We start from the raw sequence: 14,996 nt of genomic DNA, 5'->3' as shown, positions 1-14,996 counted from the left end.
CAAAGTGAGTCGAGTACAGTCCGAATCGGAATTATCTGGTTATTTTCCGTGGCAACGCAATAACGTGGGTTTCGTTTGAAATTCTCTGGTTATTTTCCATTCCATGACGATTGAGTTGTTTGTCAACAACAGCCACAGCAAAAGCAACAGCAACGACCCGATTCCATTTAAGTATGCCTCGCTAGTAGATTAGCAGGTAGTGGAAGCGGGGAAGGGAGGGGAACCGGGTATGAAAACGTGCGGCGTCTAAAGTCTATTATGGCTGATCTACAGTCGCCTAACCCTAATTAGAAATACAGGGTGTCGAAGGGAATGCTTGTGATGAAGGAAACGAAACTGTTCTCAAGATATTTTGGCCAAGTTCGATGCAGATGAAGTTGCAGTTGCGAGTGTTAAGACATTTATTTTAATCAGCTGTTTACTTGCTTTAGTATGAGTATTTTGTATGTGATTCACACATTCACACATTCTGCCGCTCTCTCGGAAATAGTTCTCTCTGATTCCCGAAGTCAGCTTCGTTTAATACGTGAGTTCACACGGACAGAAGTTGCTAAGGTTGTGTTAGTGATCATACTGAATTCACAAATCCAATCAAACACAGCACTGTTCTCTTCTCTCCCAAATACACAGACACTAAGAGAGTGTGTGTGTGGGCTTACAATACTATCACAGAGTGAATCGCTCTCTTTCTCTGTTTACATTCTCATCACAAGATTGCGAATTCTGAAACAGCTGATCGATCAAACACACCCCCTTCATAGCGATATATATATATAGGAATATATCGAGGAATGTTTTTATGTTCTCCAACTGTCAACTAGAATTTCACTTCCCAGATTTGCCTAATTTTAAATTCTTTATATATTTAAATTTAAAGAATATGCCGTTTAATATGGAATTCTCATTTCTTAACTTTGCCAAATGTGTTTTATATACTATTTGTTCATGTTTTTTCATATATTCCCAAAATTTGCAAATTATATATTGCGTATACAAAATAAGTAAAATAATAAAAACTGTTTTGTACACTGTACTTTTTATATTATCAAATGACTGTACATGTATGATGTTCTCCTATATATAATCATTCATCATCAATCAATCGTTAATTACATTAATACTTTGATTATTCGATATTACATCTATTCTATATTTAGGTACATCGATACTTATAATTTTTGATTTAAAAATTGCATTATAGTTTTGCTTTATTTAAATGTCGTTTTGCGTTCTACATATTAAAACTTGCATCATGTGTACCTCAATATATCATAGATATAGATATTCATTTGTAACTTATACTAGAACATATTTGAATAATATTGTTGTTGTTGTCGTTTAATTAACCTCCACTAAATATACATATATGTTTACAGCAATAGAAACACAAATACAATTCGTATGCCAGATAAGTCGAGACTTGATAACGAGCATTGCCGGTTCTCTATTCGCGTATGTTTGTCTCTTTCCCTCACTCGATTGGCAAGCAGAGAACCGAGTCGGACTGAGCGTATAAAAAGGCACGTCGCTTGTGAGAATTCATTCAGTGAACAACTGTGCTTCAGAAGGGGCTAAAAGCTCATCTACTACCTAATTACAGCAACGACGATCTAACCGTGGTGGTGCTGGAGAGCCGTGAAGGATGTTTGCTGCTGGCATCCTGTTATATGGCCCACGACAAGCCGGCTCCACCTGACGAGCTGCGGAGGCTGGTGGACATGGTCTGCTCCTCCAATAAGCATATTATTATCGGAACGGACGCCAACGCCCACCATAGCGTCTGGGGAAGTCCCGACATCAACGACAGGGGTGAGTCAGTTCTTGATTTTATCCTTAACCATAAGCTTAGACTAGCCAACAGGGGTGAGGTATCTACCTATGTAGGTCCCACCTCCAGTAATGTGCTGGACTTAACGATTTCAACTGAGTGTATCAATGTTGAAGAGTGGAGGGTCCTGGACAGACCCTCCTTCTCGGACCATAAGTACATTCAATTTACCATTCCTTTTAACAGGGTACCTGCGGCTCAGCCGTTCAGAAATCCCCGTAACACGAACTGGGCGAAATTCTCTAGCCTTGTTTCCAAGTCTCTTGGTTCGCCGGGTAACATCAACTCGGTGCAGGACCTAGAAACTAATGTCAATGTCCTTTCTGCAGGACTACTTTCAGCGTTTCGCCAATCTTGTAGACTCTCAAGACCGACGAGAAGATCGAAGCCACCCTGGTGGAACCCAGATCTCTCATCGCTACGTGGAGAGCTTACTAGCATGTTTCAACTTGCTAAGAAGGCGGACAACGAATATGTCTGGGACGAGTATAGGTCTCTCCTGAAGTCGTACAAGAAGATGATCCGATCATCCAAAAGGTCTTCATGGAGAACCTTCTGCTCGGACCTGGATAACATCAAAGACACCTCCAGACTGAGGAAGCTGCTGTCCAAGCAGGCTTCCAGTCCTAGTCTGCTCAAGTCGGGCGATGGAGCGTGGACGGAGAGCAGTGCTGAAACTCTTGAAGCACTGCTCTCAACTCATTTCCCGGGATGTATTGGAATAGAGAATAGTGACTGGCAGCTCTTTCCTAGTCTCCCAGTTATGAGACTCCCTGCCAGTCTAATTACAGATAACAAAATAATTTGGGCTATCGACTCCTTTGCGAAGGTCAGGTCGCCTGGTCTCGATGGACTTTCGCCAGCAATGCTGCAAGCCAGCAAGCCCACGATTGTTCCGTGGCTATCGGGTATCTATTCGGCGTGCCTCGCATGGGGTCATATCCCCACTCTTTGGAGGACCTCGAAAGTCATTTTCCTGCCCAAGGCGGGCAAATGCAGTCATGTGGTCCCAAATGACTTTCGGCCTATCAGCCTAACCTCTTTCCTGCTAAAAACATTGGAAAAGCTACTTGATTTGCACATCAGAAGCAACTCAATGCATCTGTTGTCCCCAAATCAGCATGCGTATACAAAGGGCAAGTCCATTGAGACTGCTCTCCATGCTCTAGTAGCCTCCATAGAAAAAGCGGACCACTATAAAGAATATGCCTTGGGTGCATTTCTTGACATTTCAGGCGCCTTCAATAACGTCACCACTGATGCTATTATGAAGGGCCTTACCTCAATTAACACGGCACCAGCGATCCACAGATGGGTCAACCGCCTTCTTTGTGACAGGCGGGTGGTGGCTACGTGGGGCGATGCGGCCATTACAAAGGTAGTGCGAGGTGGCACTCCCCAGGGTGGGGTTCTCTCGCCTCTCCTTTGGAATTTGGTCGTAAATAGCCTACTTCTAAAATTTACTAGACGGGCCCCCAAGTTAATTGCCTATGCTGACGACATAAGCATTTTGATAACTGGGAAATGCCCAACCACCCTTAGTTCCGTAATGGAACTTACTTTGCGGGAAGTTAAAGCATGGGCCGAATCAGCCGGGCTCAGCATTAACGCGGATAAAACGGACCTTATCCTCTTCACGAAGAGGTATAAGGTACCTGCGTGTGGTCCCCCAAAAATAGGCTGCACTATGCTAAAGCCGAGCCTAGCAGTAAAATACCTAGGTGTGGTCCTGGACAGCAAACTGACATGGAAGCTCAATGTGTTAGAAAGGGTGAAGAAGGCCACCGGAGCCTTGTACATGGCGAAAAAGATGCTTAGTTGCACTTGGGGCCTCTCTCCTAATCTAATGCGGTGGATATACATCTCAGTTGTTCGCCCTATCCTCACCTACGGTGTTCTAGTGTGGTGGCAGGCCACTGAAAAAAGGACGTACCTATCCATCATGGAAAGGACACAGCGTCAAGCGCTACTGTGTATCACAGGCGCTCTCAGGTCGACGCCAACTAAAGCCCTCGAGGTAATAGCTGGTGTGGAACCATTACACCTATACGCGCAATCCATAGCCGCAAAATCGTCCCTACGGATTGCCGCAACTGGCAATTTGGGTCTGCTAGGCTATGGTCACAGCGCCATTGGTAGGGAGACTAGTAGAGACTTGGACTATACTATCCCCCTTACCAGTACTGACCATATTAACACTATATTCTTGGAACCGGAGTGCTGGCGGGAAGGGTTATGCATTCCCGAAGCCCTCAACCTCTTCACCGACGGTTCGAAGATGGATGATGGTGTCGGAGCGGCCGTATACTGCCCGGACCCGGTCTCCAAACAATCCTATAAACTCCCAGACCATTGCAGCATCTTCCAGGCGGAAGTTTTTGCCATTGGCAAGGCTGCCGAATTGGCTCGGGGTTTACAGCGTGATCACACCTCTATTAACATCTTTGTTGACAGCCAGGCTGCAATAAGATCAATGCACTCTGATGTGGTCAAGTCCAAAGTTGTCCTGGACAGCAGAAGAGCAATAGAGTCGCTGAACGCATCTGCGGTCGTGCGAATCTATTGGATCCCAAGCCACCAGGGCATCGATGGCAACGAGATCGCAGACACTCTCACCAAAGAGGGAGTGGGGCTCGATGTTGGCAACATGTGCAATGTTCCGATATCCCTGCGAACTCTAGGCAGTGAAATTGAGGTGCGCTCTAGACTTCAGTGGGACGCGAGCTGGCGTAATGCCAACTCGTGCAAAACTGCAAGGCTGATGTGTGCCTCTACTAACAAAAATTTAACCAAATTCGTCATGCAGCTTTCAAGGAAAGACTGCAGGCTAATGCTAGGCATTTTAACTGGCCACTGTATGTCAGCTGTCCATGCTGTAAAGATGGGCATCACGAACAGTGATCAGTGCAGGAAATGCAACGAACCCGGGGTTAAGGAAACACTTGAGCATCTTCTCTGTAGATGCCCAGCGTTATCCCGACTCCGGTTGAAATACCTTAATTCGCCGTGCCACAACGATCTTCGGGACGTCTCACGGCTATCTCCTAGGATGCTGCTGGCTTTTGCCAAAAATGCATCCATACTGCGCGATTTCTGAGACGTAGATAAGCTACCGGTTCAGCTACGGACCTCCACTGGTCTATGCTTTGCCCCGTACTGGGGCAGCCGGTCCTACCTAACCTAACCTAACTGTGCTTCAGCCAAGCAACTAAAGAACTCTCTCAGTTTCTCCAAGTTCAACAATAATTCAAATCCATCAAGATGCGTCTGGGTCAGACTATCCCGAACTTCACCGCCGACACCACCAAGGGCTCGATCAAGTTCCACGAATGGCAGGGCAAATCGTAAGTGTTCCTCTATAAACTTTTCTCTATATTCTCCCTCTCTATATAGATGAATAAATGACAATTATTCAATCTTTAGGTGGGTTGTGCTCTTTCTCTCACCCCGCTGACTTTACACCAGTGTGCACCACGGAACTGGGAGGATTGCGGTGCATCAGCCGGAGTTCGCCAAGCGGAATACGAAGTGCTTGGCGCACTCGGTGGATGCTTTGAACTCGCATGTGGACTGGGTGAATGACATCAAGTCGTATTGCCTGGACATTCCCGGCGATTTCCCATATCCCATCATTGCCGATCCCACACGCGACTTGGCCGTATCCCTGGGCATGCTCGACGAGGAGCAGAAGAAGGATCCCGAGGTGGGCAAGACAATTCGCGCTCTCTTCATCATCAGCCCCGATCACAAGGTGCGCCTCTCCATGTTCTACCCCATGTCCACTGGCCGCAATGTCGAGTAAGTAATCCATACCGATCCCTATCCGAATTCCTTCCTAACTATCTTCTATCTTCTTCTTCTGCAGTGAAATCCTTCGAGTAATTGACTCCCTGCAGCTGGTTGATCGTGTTAAGGTGATTGCTACACCCGCCAACTGGACTGTGAGTTCCCTTTAAAGTAGTTTTGTAAGCATTTCACTAATATATTCTTTACCAATCACAGCCTGGTACTAAGGTCATGATTCTACCCACTGTCAGCGACGATGAGGCCAACAAGCTATTTCCTAAGGGCTTTGACAAGGTCTCGATGCCTTCTGGCGTGAACTATGTGCGCACCACGGAGAACTATTAACAATCTTCAATCATTTCCATTCTACAACTCTTCAACAAACTGACTAGAATTAAGAAAACTTTACCCAATTATTCAACTGTGTCTTACTACCAATAAAAAGTCTTTAATTTTCTATAATATTCAATGTTTTAATTAACTTCTTTCAAATGCCAAACAGTTTTTATATATAAGGTATTTTTTTTTTTTTACTTTTGACTTAAATAAGATGTTTTTATTATAAATATTTGAGTGATTCTTAATTAAATATGTTTTGTTTATTACATTCATTGGTTATATTTTATATACATTCAATATAGAATATTATATTTTTTCAATTAACCTAAATTTTTACATTTCATATATTTTATACTTTTGACTCTGTCGTAAATTGTCTTTTTTTAAACTTAATGTTTATAACTAAAGTAACAAATGTAAACAATTATTTACTTTTGTATTAAAATACATTATATTTATTTTTTGCTTAATTATTAATGTTGCATAATAACTATATCTGATATAAAGTTTAACTTGTAATAGCTTCTCAGCTATTATTTTTAATATACATATGTACTATATTTAAATTGTATTAGTACTGATTGTTCATTGAAATGAATTCTCGTTTGCTTTTACTTTCGTTGTATCTAATATTTCGCGCCTGCAGTGTAAAGCTCTCGTGACAGCTTTTACCGTGTAACGGTTTTGGCCGCAGCTGTTTCTGATAAGCACAACAACTGCAAAGACAGCAACAAGAACAGGGACAACAAGAACAGTAACAACAACAACAGCAACAACAACAACAACAACTTGCTTGAGGCTTGCTTTAGGTTTGCCGCTTTGCGCTGTTTTGCACTCGCGTCAGTTGAAATTTAGCCTGGCGCGCGTGCGGTTGTTTCACACAGGCGGCACTTAATAATAATGATAATAGTGTAACGGTGATTAAAGCTCAAAATTAACTAAGTTCTTGCTGTGCTTAGGCAAACAGTGAAACTACCGAAATAAAGTTTAAATAAAATTACAATTCGATGAAACTTATCTCTCACTTGATAGTTGCATATATTGAAATTCGACTTTTCTGAATGTAATTTGTGTTTTTTCTCTGCGTGTGCCTGCGTAACTGTGTGTGTGTGTGTCCGTGTGCGTGTGTGTGTGTGCACAGTGGTTCCTAAGTGATCTGATCGTTTATGCGCGTCGCGTGTTGCGGGATTCATAGTTCTTTTTATACCATATATAAGTATTTCATGTTTTTGGCTCAAATGCAGAAAACTACTAAATTTCCGTGTTGCCCCCCAAAAAAAGTTTAGTGTCCATCTAGCAAGTGCAACAACAACAACTCCAACAACAACAACAACATCAACCAAAACTACAACGAGTAAACGACGGCGACAACAATCTGCAAAGTTCGGTGTTGTGAAAAGTTTTGATGACTCGGCACATAAAATATGCCGGATGGAACATTTACATCTTTAGCCATAAAGTGTTAAAGAGCCTCAAAAGGTAAAAGATTCCCACATCTCTCATCTGCATCCCTCCCTATATCAGTTTTTGTGGCCTTTGTTTCGGCCATTGGCTCTTTGAATAATGCATTCAATTATCGCATTCGGTGAACAGAAAATATAAAAATAAAACTAAAGAAAATGAAAATGAATTTGTATGTATTTTTCCTGCCAATGACTTTTGTTTGTTGCCGTTATTGTTGTTGGTCGCAAGTTGTCCTTTGGGACGTCTCGTCGCATCAAACTTATTTGGCATGCAGATGGGCGACAATATTTGATTGGTTTTGCCCCATATTATTGATAAAGCGAATGTTCGCTTTATTGAATAATTGAAGGTGTGACGCGTCCCAACAGAGAGCGAGAGAGAGACAGAGAGAGAGAGAGGCCACAAGAGGCTCTTCAAAAATTTAATAAAATTAAGTGCCACTTTTTTAATTAAAAGCATACAACGAAATGTGGTTTTAATTTCAGCATAAATTCCATTTAAAACTATATTCATTAAACAGAATTAAATGGAAGCTTTGCATTTGCAGCGAAAAACTATTTTCAACTCATTTTGAAAGCAATTTCTTTTTTTTTTTGTGGCGCTCTAACATTTAAATTGAAGTTTCGTAGAGTGAACTAATGGCAAACTTATGTTTTCTATGCTCGCCTAAAAGTATGCAACATAAAAATGAATCGTGTGAATCATGCACACTGAAGGCTAAAATATTTAAGCACTTGATTGACTAAATTATTCATGTTAGTAAAGCGAACGAATCATAACATAAATTCATATATTTTGCAGCTTATTTTTAATCCCACAAATATGGAAATCGCATGTGCTCAAACTTTATTCAATTTGCTGTTTTTTTTTTTAATTGGCTAAACCATTTTGATTTATTGCATTTTGAAGCAAACTGTGTTTGCTTGTGGCTTAAAACAGTCGAGTTTTGCCATTTGTTGCACCACAACCGTGTAGAACCTTTATCACACGAAATGTCTCAATTGAATTGACACACAAAAAGGTTAAACTATTTAACCTTTTGGCGAGCCCAAAATACAAACAGAACAATCCTCTCTCTCTTGATATGTCCCCCACGCATTCTCTGTAAGCGAAGTTGTCTGCACAAAAGCTAAATAAATAAATATTTAAATATAATTTCAAGCTTATCAGGGATAATTTTCAGGGACAGACACAAAAAGTTGAAAGTCAGCCTGCCGGCAAATTAGCTATAGAAAGAGTGAGAGAGAGAGAGAGAGAGAGAGAGAGAGAGAGAGAGAGAGGGAGACGAGTGTTGGACAAGAATAGCGAGAGAGATCAGTTGGTATTAAAAAAACTGCTTTGGCGAATTATTTATATTTTTGTTGTGTTCATTTTTTTACTGTAATTTGGCGCAGACCTCGCACTTCATGAAATGTTAATTTTAATTAAGAGCTGCTGGAAAAAAATGCGCTCAAGAGACATAGAACGTGAGAGAGAGTGATAGAGAAAGGGGGGTAGACAAAAGGACAGCATTAAAAGGTAACAATGATAAAGACAATACGAAAACGTGCAGCTTGACGAGCTGTGACGATGATGTAGGAGGAAGTGCGCAAGGAACTCGTCCTGGTCGGGGCAGCAGTCGTTGTAAAATGCGGGTCAAGTTATTCTTATAAAATATTCCAAGAGCTCGACAAGTCGCCAAAAAATAACAACAATAACAGCGACAGCAACAGCAACAGCGACAACGAGAACGAGAAAATGAAGAGGAAGAACAGTTGTGGCCTTTGCGGCAAGGCGAAGCTCTGACTCGGGGCCTGGGGTGAGATTGTGGGCTTAGAGTCCTTTGGATAATATAACCAAACAAGAGGCTCGCTCAAAGGCACCACAAACTGACGACTTCTTATGGGACATTGTGAGACAAAGCATAATAAATAAAGCACGAGAAGCCTCGTGCAAAGAAAAACAAAACAAAACAAAAACCTGACTGAATTGAGAGAAAGTCCTGCGAATCCTGCGAATCCATGCGAGTGGTCGAAGTTTCAATACGGTTCTGTGCATTTTAACAAAAGATTTTAATCTGACGGACAGCTTTTGGAATATATATTGCAGATCAGAGAGAAGTGCAAACTCGCTGGCTTTGTAGTATTATCTGCTCCTCACTTTCCCGACTAACTACGAACTGAATTATGCAATAATTTCAATAAAACTTTGATATCTACAGACAGAATTTGATTAATTAAACGTTTACCTATCATAGGAAATATTAGTCAAAATCACAGTTAACTATGATATGCCTAGATATATTTCAGACCCAAGCTAATGGACTTTGCATGCGGAGAGTGTATGACACCTGGGACATTAACAATGGATAGGAACAAGTTTGTGTCTCATTTAAGCACACACAATGAAATCCTTCGCATTATTGTTGTGGTGCTCGTTTGTTGTTGTTGTTGTCGTTGATGTTCTTCTTTTTCTTGATGATGATGAAGAAGCGGGCCAAAGGGACACGCGAAAGGCTTAAAACAAAGGCGAAAAACTCGGCTAGGCAATTACTGTTGATGAATATGTACGAAATATGAGCATAAGACAATTATTTCCTGTCTCTCACCCAACGCGCTTACTCTTTCTCTTGCTCTCGCTGTCTCTTTCTCTTCCTCTTGCTGCCAGTATTCTATTCACACGACAGGCAAAATGCTAACACGCGAAAGTATTCTTTCACTAAGTATGTATTTCGTGATGAGTGCAGGCCAACTAGTTAGTATACAATATATGTATATATACATATATATATATATAGATAGATAGATGAGTGGAAGTTTGTTGAGTACATCGGACTGAAAATGATGTTAGCACCGCATGAAATACAATAATTTGTTATCCTAATGAGTCCCGGGCATCGAGTCTTGTTTGTCCCTCCATCGCCAGTCTATAAATCAAAATATGCATTTGCCTTTCGCTCGCCACAACACATAATTAAGTCTTTCCCTTTTCGACCTTTTTTTTATACCAATTTTTTTTTGTTTTTCGAATGTTGGCCGTATCGTAAATAATGATTAGAATATTAAATGCGTGTGCCTTTCACGGCGGCACGCATCGACGGCGAGTCAGCGAGCACAAAATTTAATTAAAATTTGTTACCAAAATGTGTTTGCATTGAATCGATAATTTAACATATTTATTACTGCCAGGCAGTCGAAGCGTTTAATCAGATTGGCATGCGTTTGTTTAAAACGGCATTTCAAATGAGACTCTTACATGTTTGCTGGCACTTGCTGAAAATTCATTGCCTACTTTTGTGCGCCACATTGAATTCGCTCTCAAAACGCGAAAAACTGTTGCCTACTTTCCGGTGTGGATATAAATTTTTTGTAAGCATTTTGCCTCTCGACGCAAATAAAAACGTTAATGATTGTTCACTTGAACTGTTGCAGCTTCCGCAGCCATAAGAAGTATATTGTGTAAATATTAATGTGCATAAAAAGCGGATTTAAAATGGATAATTTATTGATGCCAGTGAAGTGCAGATATTGTATAAATAAAGAATTGTAATTCAGAGTGCTTAAAATGAAGAACATCGCATGGTTAATTAAATTTGAAAATTCAACTCCTGGGATAGCTTCCATATGCTGCTGCGCTCATAAATTAACGCTTGTGTGCGCACGAAACTCAACTGGATGCCACAAAGATTTGCTGGTAAATGAATGCCACGCGTCAAACAGTAAATATAATTGAAAAACTAATTTAAAACTTGGTCGACGATGAGAACGCTTGTTCCTGGTTGCTTCACTGCCTCTAATTGCAAACTAGGCGCAATTTGTGGAGACAAATGAGAAATGGCCAGGCGAAATTTTGCTGGTGAAATTTTGTAAATTTGCCTGTAACTAATTAAAAACACTTTAAGCTAAATTATTTGATGGCCCGCCGCCCGATAACTGGCAGCACGATGTACCATAGATGTAGATGGTGGATGGTAGATGAAGATACCAAAGTTTTTTGGGGGCCAAAGGCAGCAAACTAATTATAATAATTTATATGGCCGTATTGCTTGCGGATCAGGACTCGCACCTGGACAGCACACAGACAGCTGTGTTTACAATAATTGCGTAAATTTTTCATAAACAACAAGTGGCTGGCCGCTTAGCAAGTGGAGGCGGAGGGGAAGAACAATAATAACACGTTCTGAAGTGGCAGCGCAATTTGTTTGCTCGTGCTCTCAGCCAAAGCTTTGCCAGATGATTTGATTGCGCAGCCAGGTTACGGAGGGAGGGAGGTAGGTGGAGACTGCAGCCAGTCTTCAAGAGTACTCCTACATTCAGACTGCCCATTCATATGAGTGTCTGTTTTGTGTTTCCTTTAGCCGGTGGTTTTATTGAAAAAAAAAAAAGCGAAATGTATAAAACGGAGACTGATTTGACGTTGATTTGTTTGCCGACTTCTGGTGCTGCCGCCTTTTGTGAAGATTTATGTGAAAACAAATGGATTTTCTTGCTGGGTTTTAGTTTGCTTTGGCGATAGAGATGTGCGTGCTGCGTGATCGTTAGCGCCGATTTATTGAATATTCGTGATGTATAAGGTTAAACGAGAGGCATGAAAACATAATGCTATTATCTTTAATGCATGCGCTATTTGAGTAACTGATCAAATTCAAATGATTCTATCGGGCGAATTCCACTTCTTCATTGTGTCAGTGTTTTGTCTAAATCATAAAGAAATCGTTTATTGCATTATTATGAAAGTATGTATACAATTTGTGCTTAAACTGCATTCCAGTCATACCGTATTCTGTGTATTCAACTAGTAAAATGAACTTTTCTTGTAAATCACTTAGCAAATCATTTTTCTTTCATAACATGTTGACCTTTAACGTGCTTAACATAACATTTTTAAGACTTGCACAAGCTATTATGCGATTAAACCATTGTGTTTGTGACATTATTTCTTTGCAGGCATCTGGAACACGTTTAACAGAGTGCCTACTCATGCGATGAACAATGTGCTGCAATTGATATCGATTGCAGTTGGCTTGACACGGCATCAAAGTGCTGTGCTAAGGAGGGGGCGAAATCGGGGGGATTGAGGGGGATAGGGGGACACGCAGGCGCCAAGGTGTAAACCTGGTGCAAGACATTCGCCAATCTGTGGACGCGCCTACGCTCGCCACGGCCCAATCGGGCCAGTGGCGGTTACCTGCTGACGGGCACAAGTGCGACGCGCGAGGATGAGCTGCTGGGCGTGACAGGACGTAGAACGCGGCTGGCGGGAACTGGAATTGGAATTGGAGCTGGTGGTGAAACTGAAGCTGCTGCTGGCGGTTGGCGCAACGAGTGTTTAATTAATGTGACGGACTTTAGTGATTTTCAAGCCGCGGTGACAGTGACAGAGACTGAGCCCGAGGAGCCCATAACAGTCACCGAATTGAGAGTGCCAAGCATAACGACCACAAGCATCAACATCAACAACGGCAACGCCAACACCAACGCAAACAGCACAAGCAACAACATTAACAACAGCACTAGCAACAACAACAACAACAATCAAAGCAACAACAACAACAACAACAGCAGCAACAACATGTCACGCATTTTACAGCCTCGTTATCGTTTCCGTGATCTGCTGCTCGGCGATTTCTCTTTCAACGATGATGGCGAAAGGTAAGTGAAGTTTTCTAATGATGAGACGAGACCAACTTTATGCCCACACAGCCCGCAGCTGTGACCACTTATCCAACTTCAGCAATGTTCTTCTACTACTTCTCTCGCACTTGGTCACAATTAGGAAAATTGCGCATACGCCCAGTTGTCTGACAGTCGACAGACATCTGCTGCAATTTTCGCTTTTTATATGTGTTTTTTTAGTGTTTTTTTTTTTTAATTGCAATTAAACGCCGTCTAAATATAATTTTAATTGCATACACACAGCAGCAGCAGTGAGTGCCGTCAGTATTCGTACATATTTCATGTCACACTGCGGCCAAATCGATTAATCGATTTTCACTTGACATGTTTTTTGGGGGCGAGTGGGCGTGGTGGGAGGCGGCACTGCGATTCGGTTCAATAATCGCGCACGTCTTCAATTATTCATTAACTGCAAATGGCAAACCTACGACTGTTTGAGTTCTGGGCCCTCTGACGTTCTGACATTCTGGCGTGTGTTCTGACGTATCCTGGCGTGTCCTGAGTGATATGGCTTGTAGCACGTTACCCTGGGTGATGACCAACGTCACACAATGAATGACCGAATCATGCTAATGCATTCATTGTGTCCCTGAATGGCTCGTACAAACAACACAATGTCTGATCGCCTCAATCAATTTCAAATTTAATTACAGCCAGTAAGAGTGAAGCAAATTCTTAATGGCGGCATTAACGAACATACTTTAAATGCGGTATTATCCCTTAAGTAAGCTTTAGGTTGATCTCTCTGCAAAAATGTTTGAAAATTTGAATCAAATATAGAAATTTAGATTAAAGTTTAAGAAGATACAATTTTAGGCTTCAATAGAAAATTTTTTTTATATCCGCTACTCATAGGGTAGAAGGGTATTATAACTTTGTGCCGGCAGGAAATGTATAAATGTATAAAGTATATATATTCTTGATCAGCGTCAACAGCCGAGACGATCTAGCCATGTCCGTCTGTCCGTATGAAACACTGGATCTCAGAGACCAAAAGAGATAGAGCTATAATTTTCGACAGCATTTGTTATGTTTGTACGCAGATCAAGTTTGTTTCAAATTTTTGCCACGCCCACTTCCCCACCCGCAAATCAAAAAAATGACTAACCAGCGTAATTTTCATATTGTGCCGCCTATGGTATATTTTGAATATGGTACTATATCGATATAACAAATATACCGTTTGGTATATTTTTAGTATTTTTGTAGTATTTTTGGTATATGTTAGGAATAATACCGCAAAATATACTGCTTTTATTCAAAATGGGTAGCGGGTATCTCACAGTCGAGCACACTCGAATGTAGCTTTCTTACTTGTTTTAAGATAAAATATAACTATCAAAACATTTTTGAATTCTAGTTAAAAGCCTAATCAATCAAAGATTGAATAAACAACGTTTTTAAAAGCTTTTATTAACAATAGGCTCGATCTTATTTTTGAATAAAATGTTGATTCAAGGTTTTAAAGCTAGAATTTCGTCGAAGCACTTTAGAAGTAGATTAAAGTTTAAATAGCTAAAATTGTTGTCTTTAGTTCGAACGATTAAAATCCATGTAATAAATTCCAGATATACAAATTTGGCAAATTAATATCATGTAAGGTTTATGAGCGTTGAATAAGCTTTACATATAGTAAAATGTTGGGAAATTTAAAATTAGTGCTTTTAAGCTTAAGATTCTTGGATAGAAACATACAGATTTTTTTTAAAGACAGTTAACGTAGCTTAAATCATTACCCATAAATCAGATATACATCTGATTAATGTTTTATTATCAATTTTTGCTATAATCAAACTATGTTTTAGCTAAATTTCCAATTAATCAAAGTTCGAACTGCAATTTAGAGAAACCCAAGCTTTAAGCTTAGGCAAACAAAGTAGCTAAAAGCTTAAATGCTTTCCTCAATGAACCCTAATAAGACGGAA

The 14,996-nt window shown here is 40.8% G+C and overlaps 1 protein-coding gene and 1 pseudogene across 2 annotated transcripts in view; both read left to right on the top strand.

Annotated features, from left to right (window-relative positions):
- Window positions 1-5,021: 5,021 nt before the first annotated feature.
- Window positions 5,022-6,062, top strand: LOC117568367 (peroxiredoxin-6-like; annotated as a pseudogene).
- Window positions 6,063-6,941: 879 nt separating this feature from the next.
- The window catches only part of LOC117568731 (potassium channel subfamily T member 2), a 161,739-nt gene continuing 153,684 nt past the window's right edge, over window positions 6,942-14,996 (top strand). Inside the window, exons 1-2 of one of the 2 annotated variants that reach the window (XM_052004975.1) lie at window positions 6,942-7,432; window positions 12,343-13,047. In XM_052004975.1, the coding sequence (XP_051860935.1) occupies window positions 12,968-13,047 (80 nt within the window). In that variant the 5' untranslated portion in view covers window positions 6,942-7,432; window positions 12,343-12,967. The remainder of the gene's footprint in view (window positions 7,433-12,342; window positions 13,048-14,996) is intronic. The other variant, XM_034249555.2, reaches the window with a different exon arrangement.

The sequence above is a fragment of the Drosophila albomicans genome, chromosome 3 (genome assembly GCF_009650485.2).
Source record: "Drosophila albomicans strain 15112-1751.03 chromosome 3, ASM965048v2, whole genome shotgun sequence".
In the NCBI taxonomy this organism is placed as follows: Eukaryota; Metazoa; Arthropoda; class Insecta; order Diptera; family Drosophilidae; genus Drosophila; species Drosophila albomicans.
Note: the sequence above shows the minus strand (reverse complement) of the source record. Positions and strands in the feature narration are given on the sequence as shown.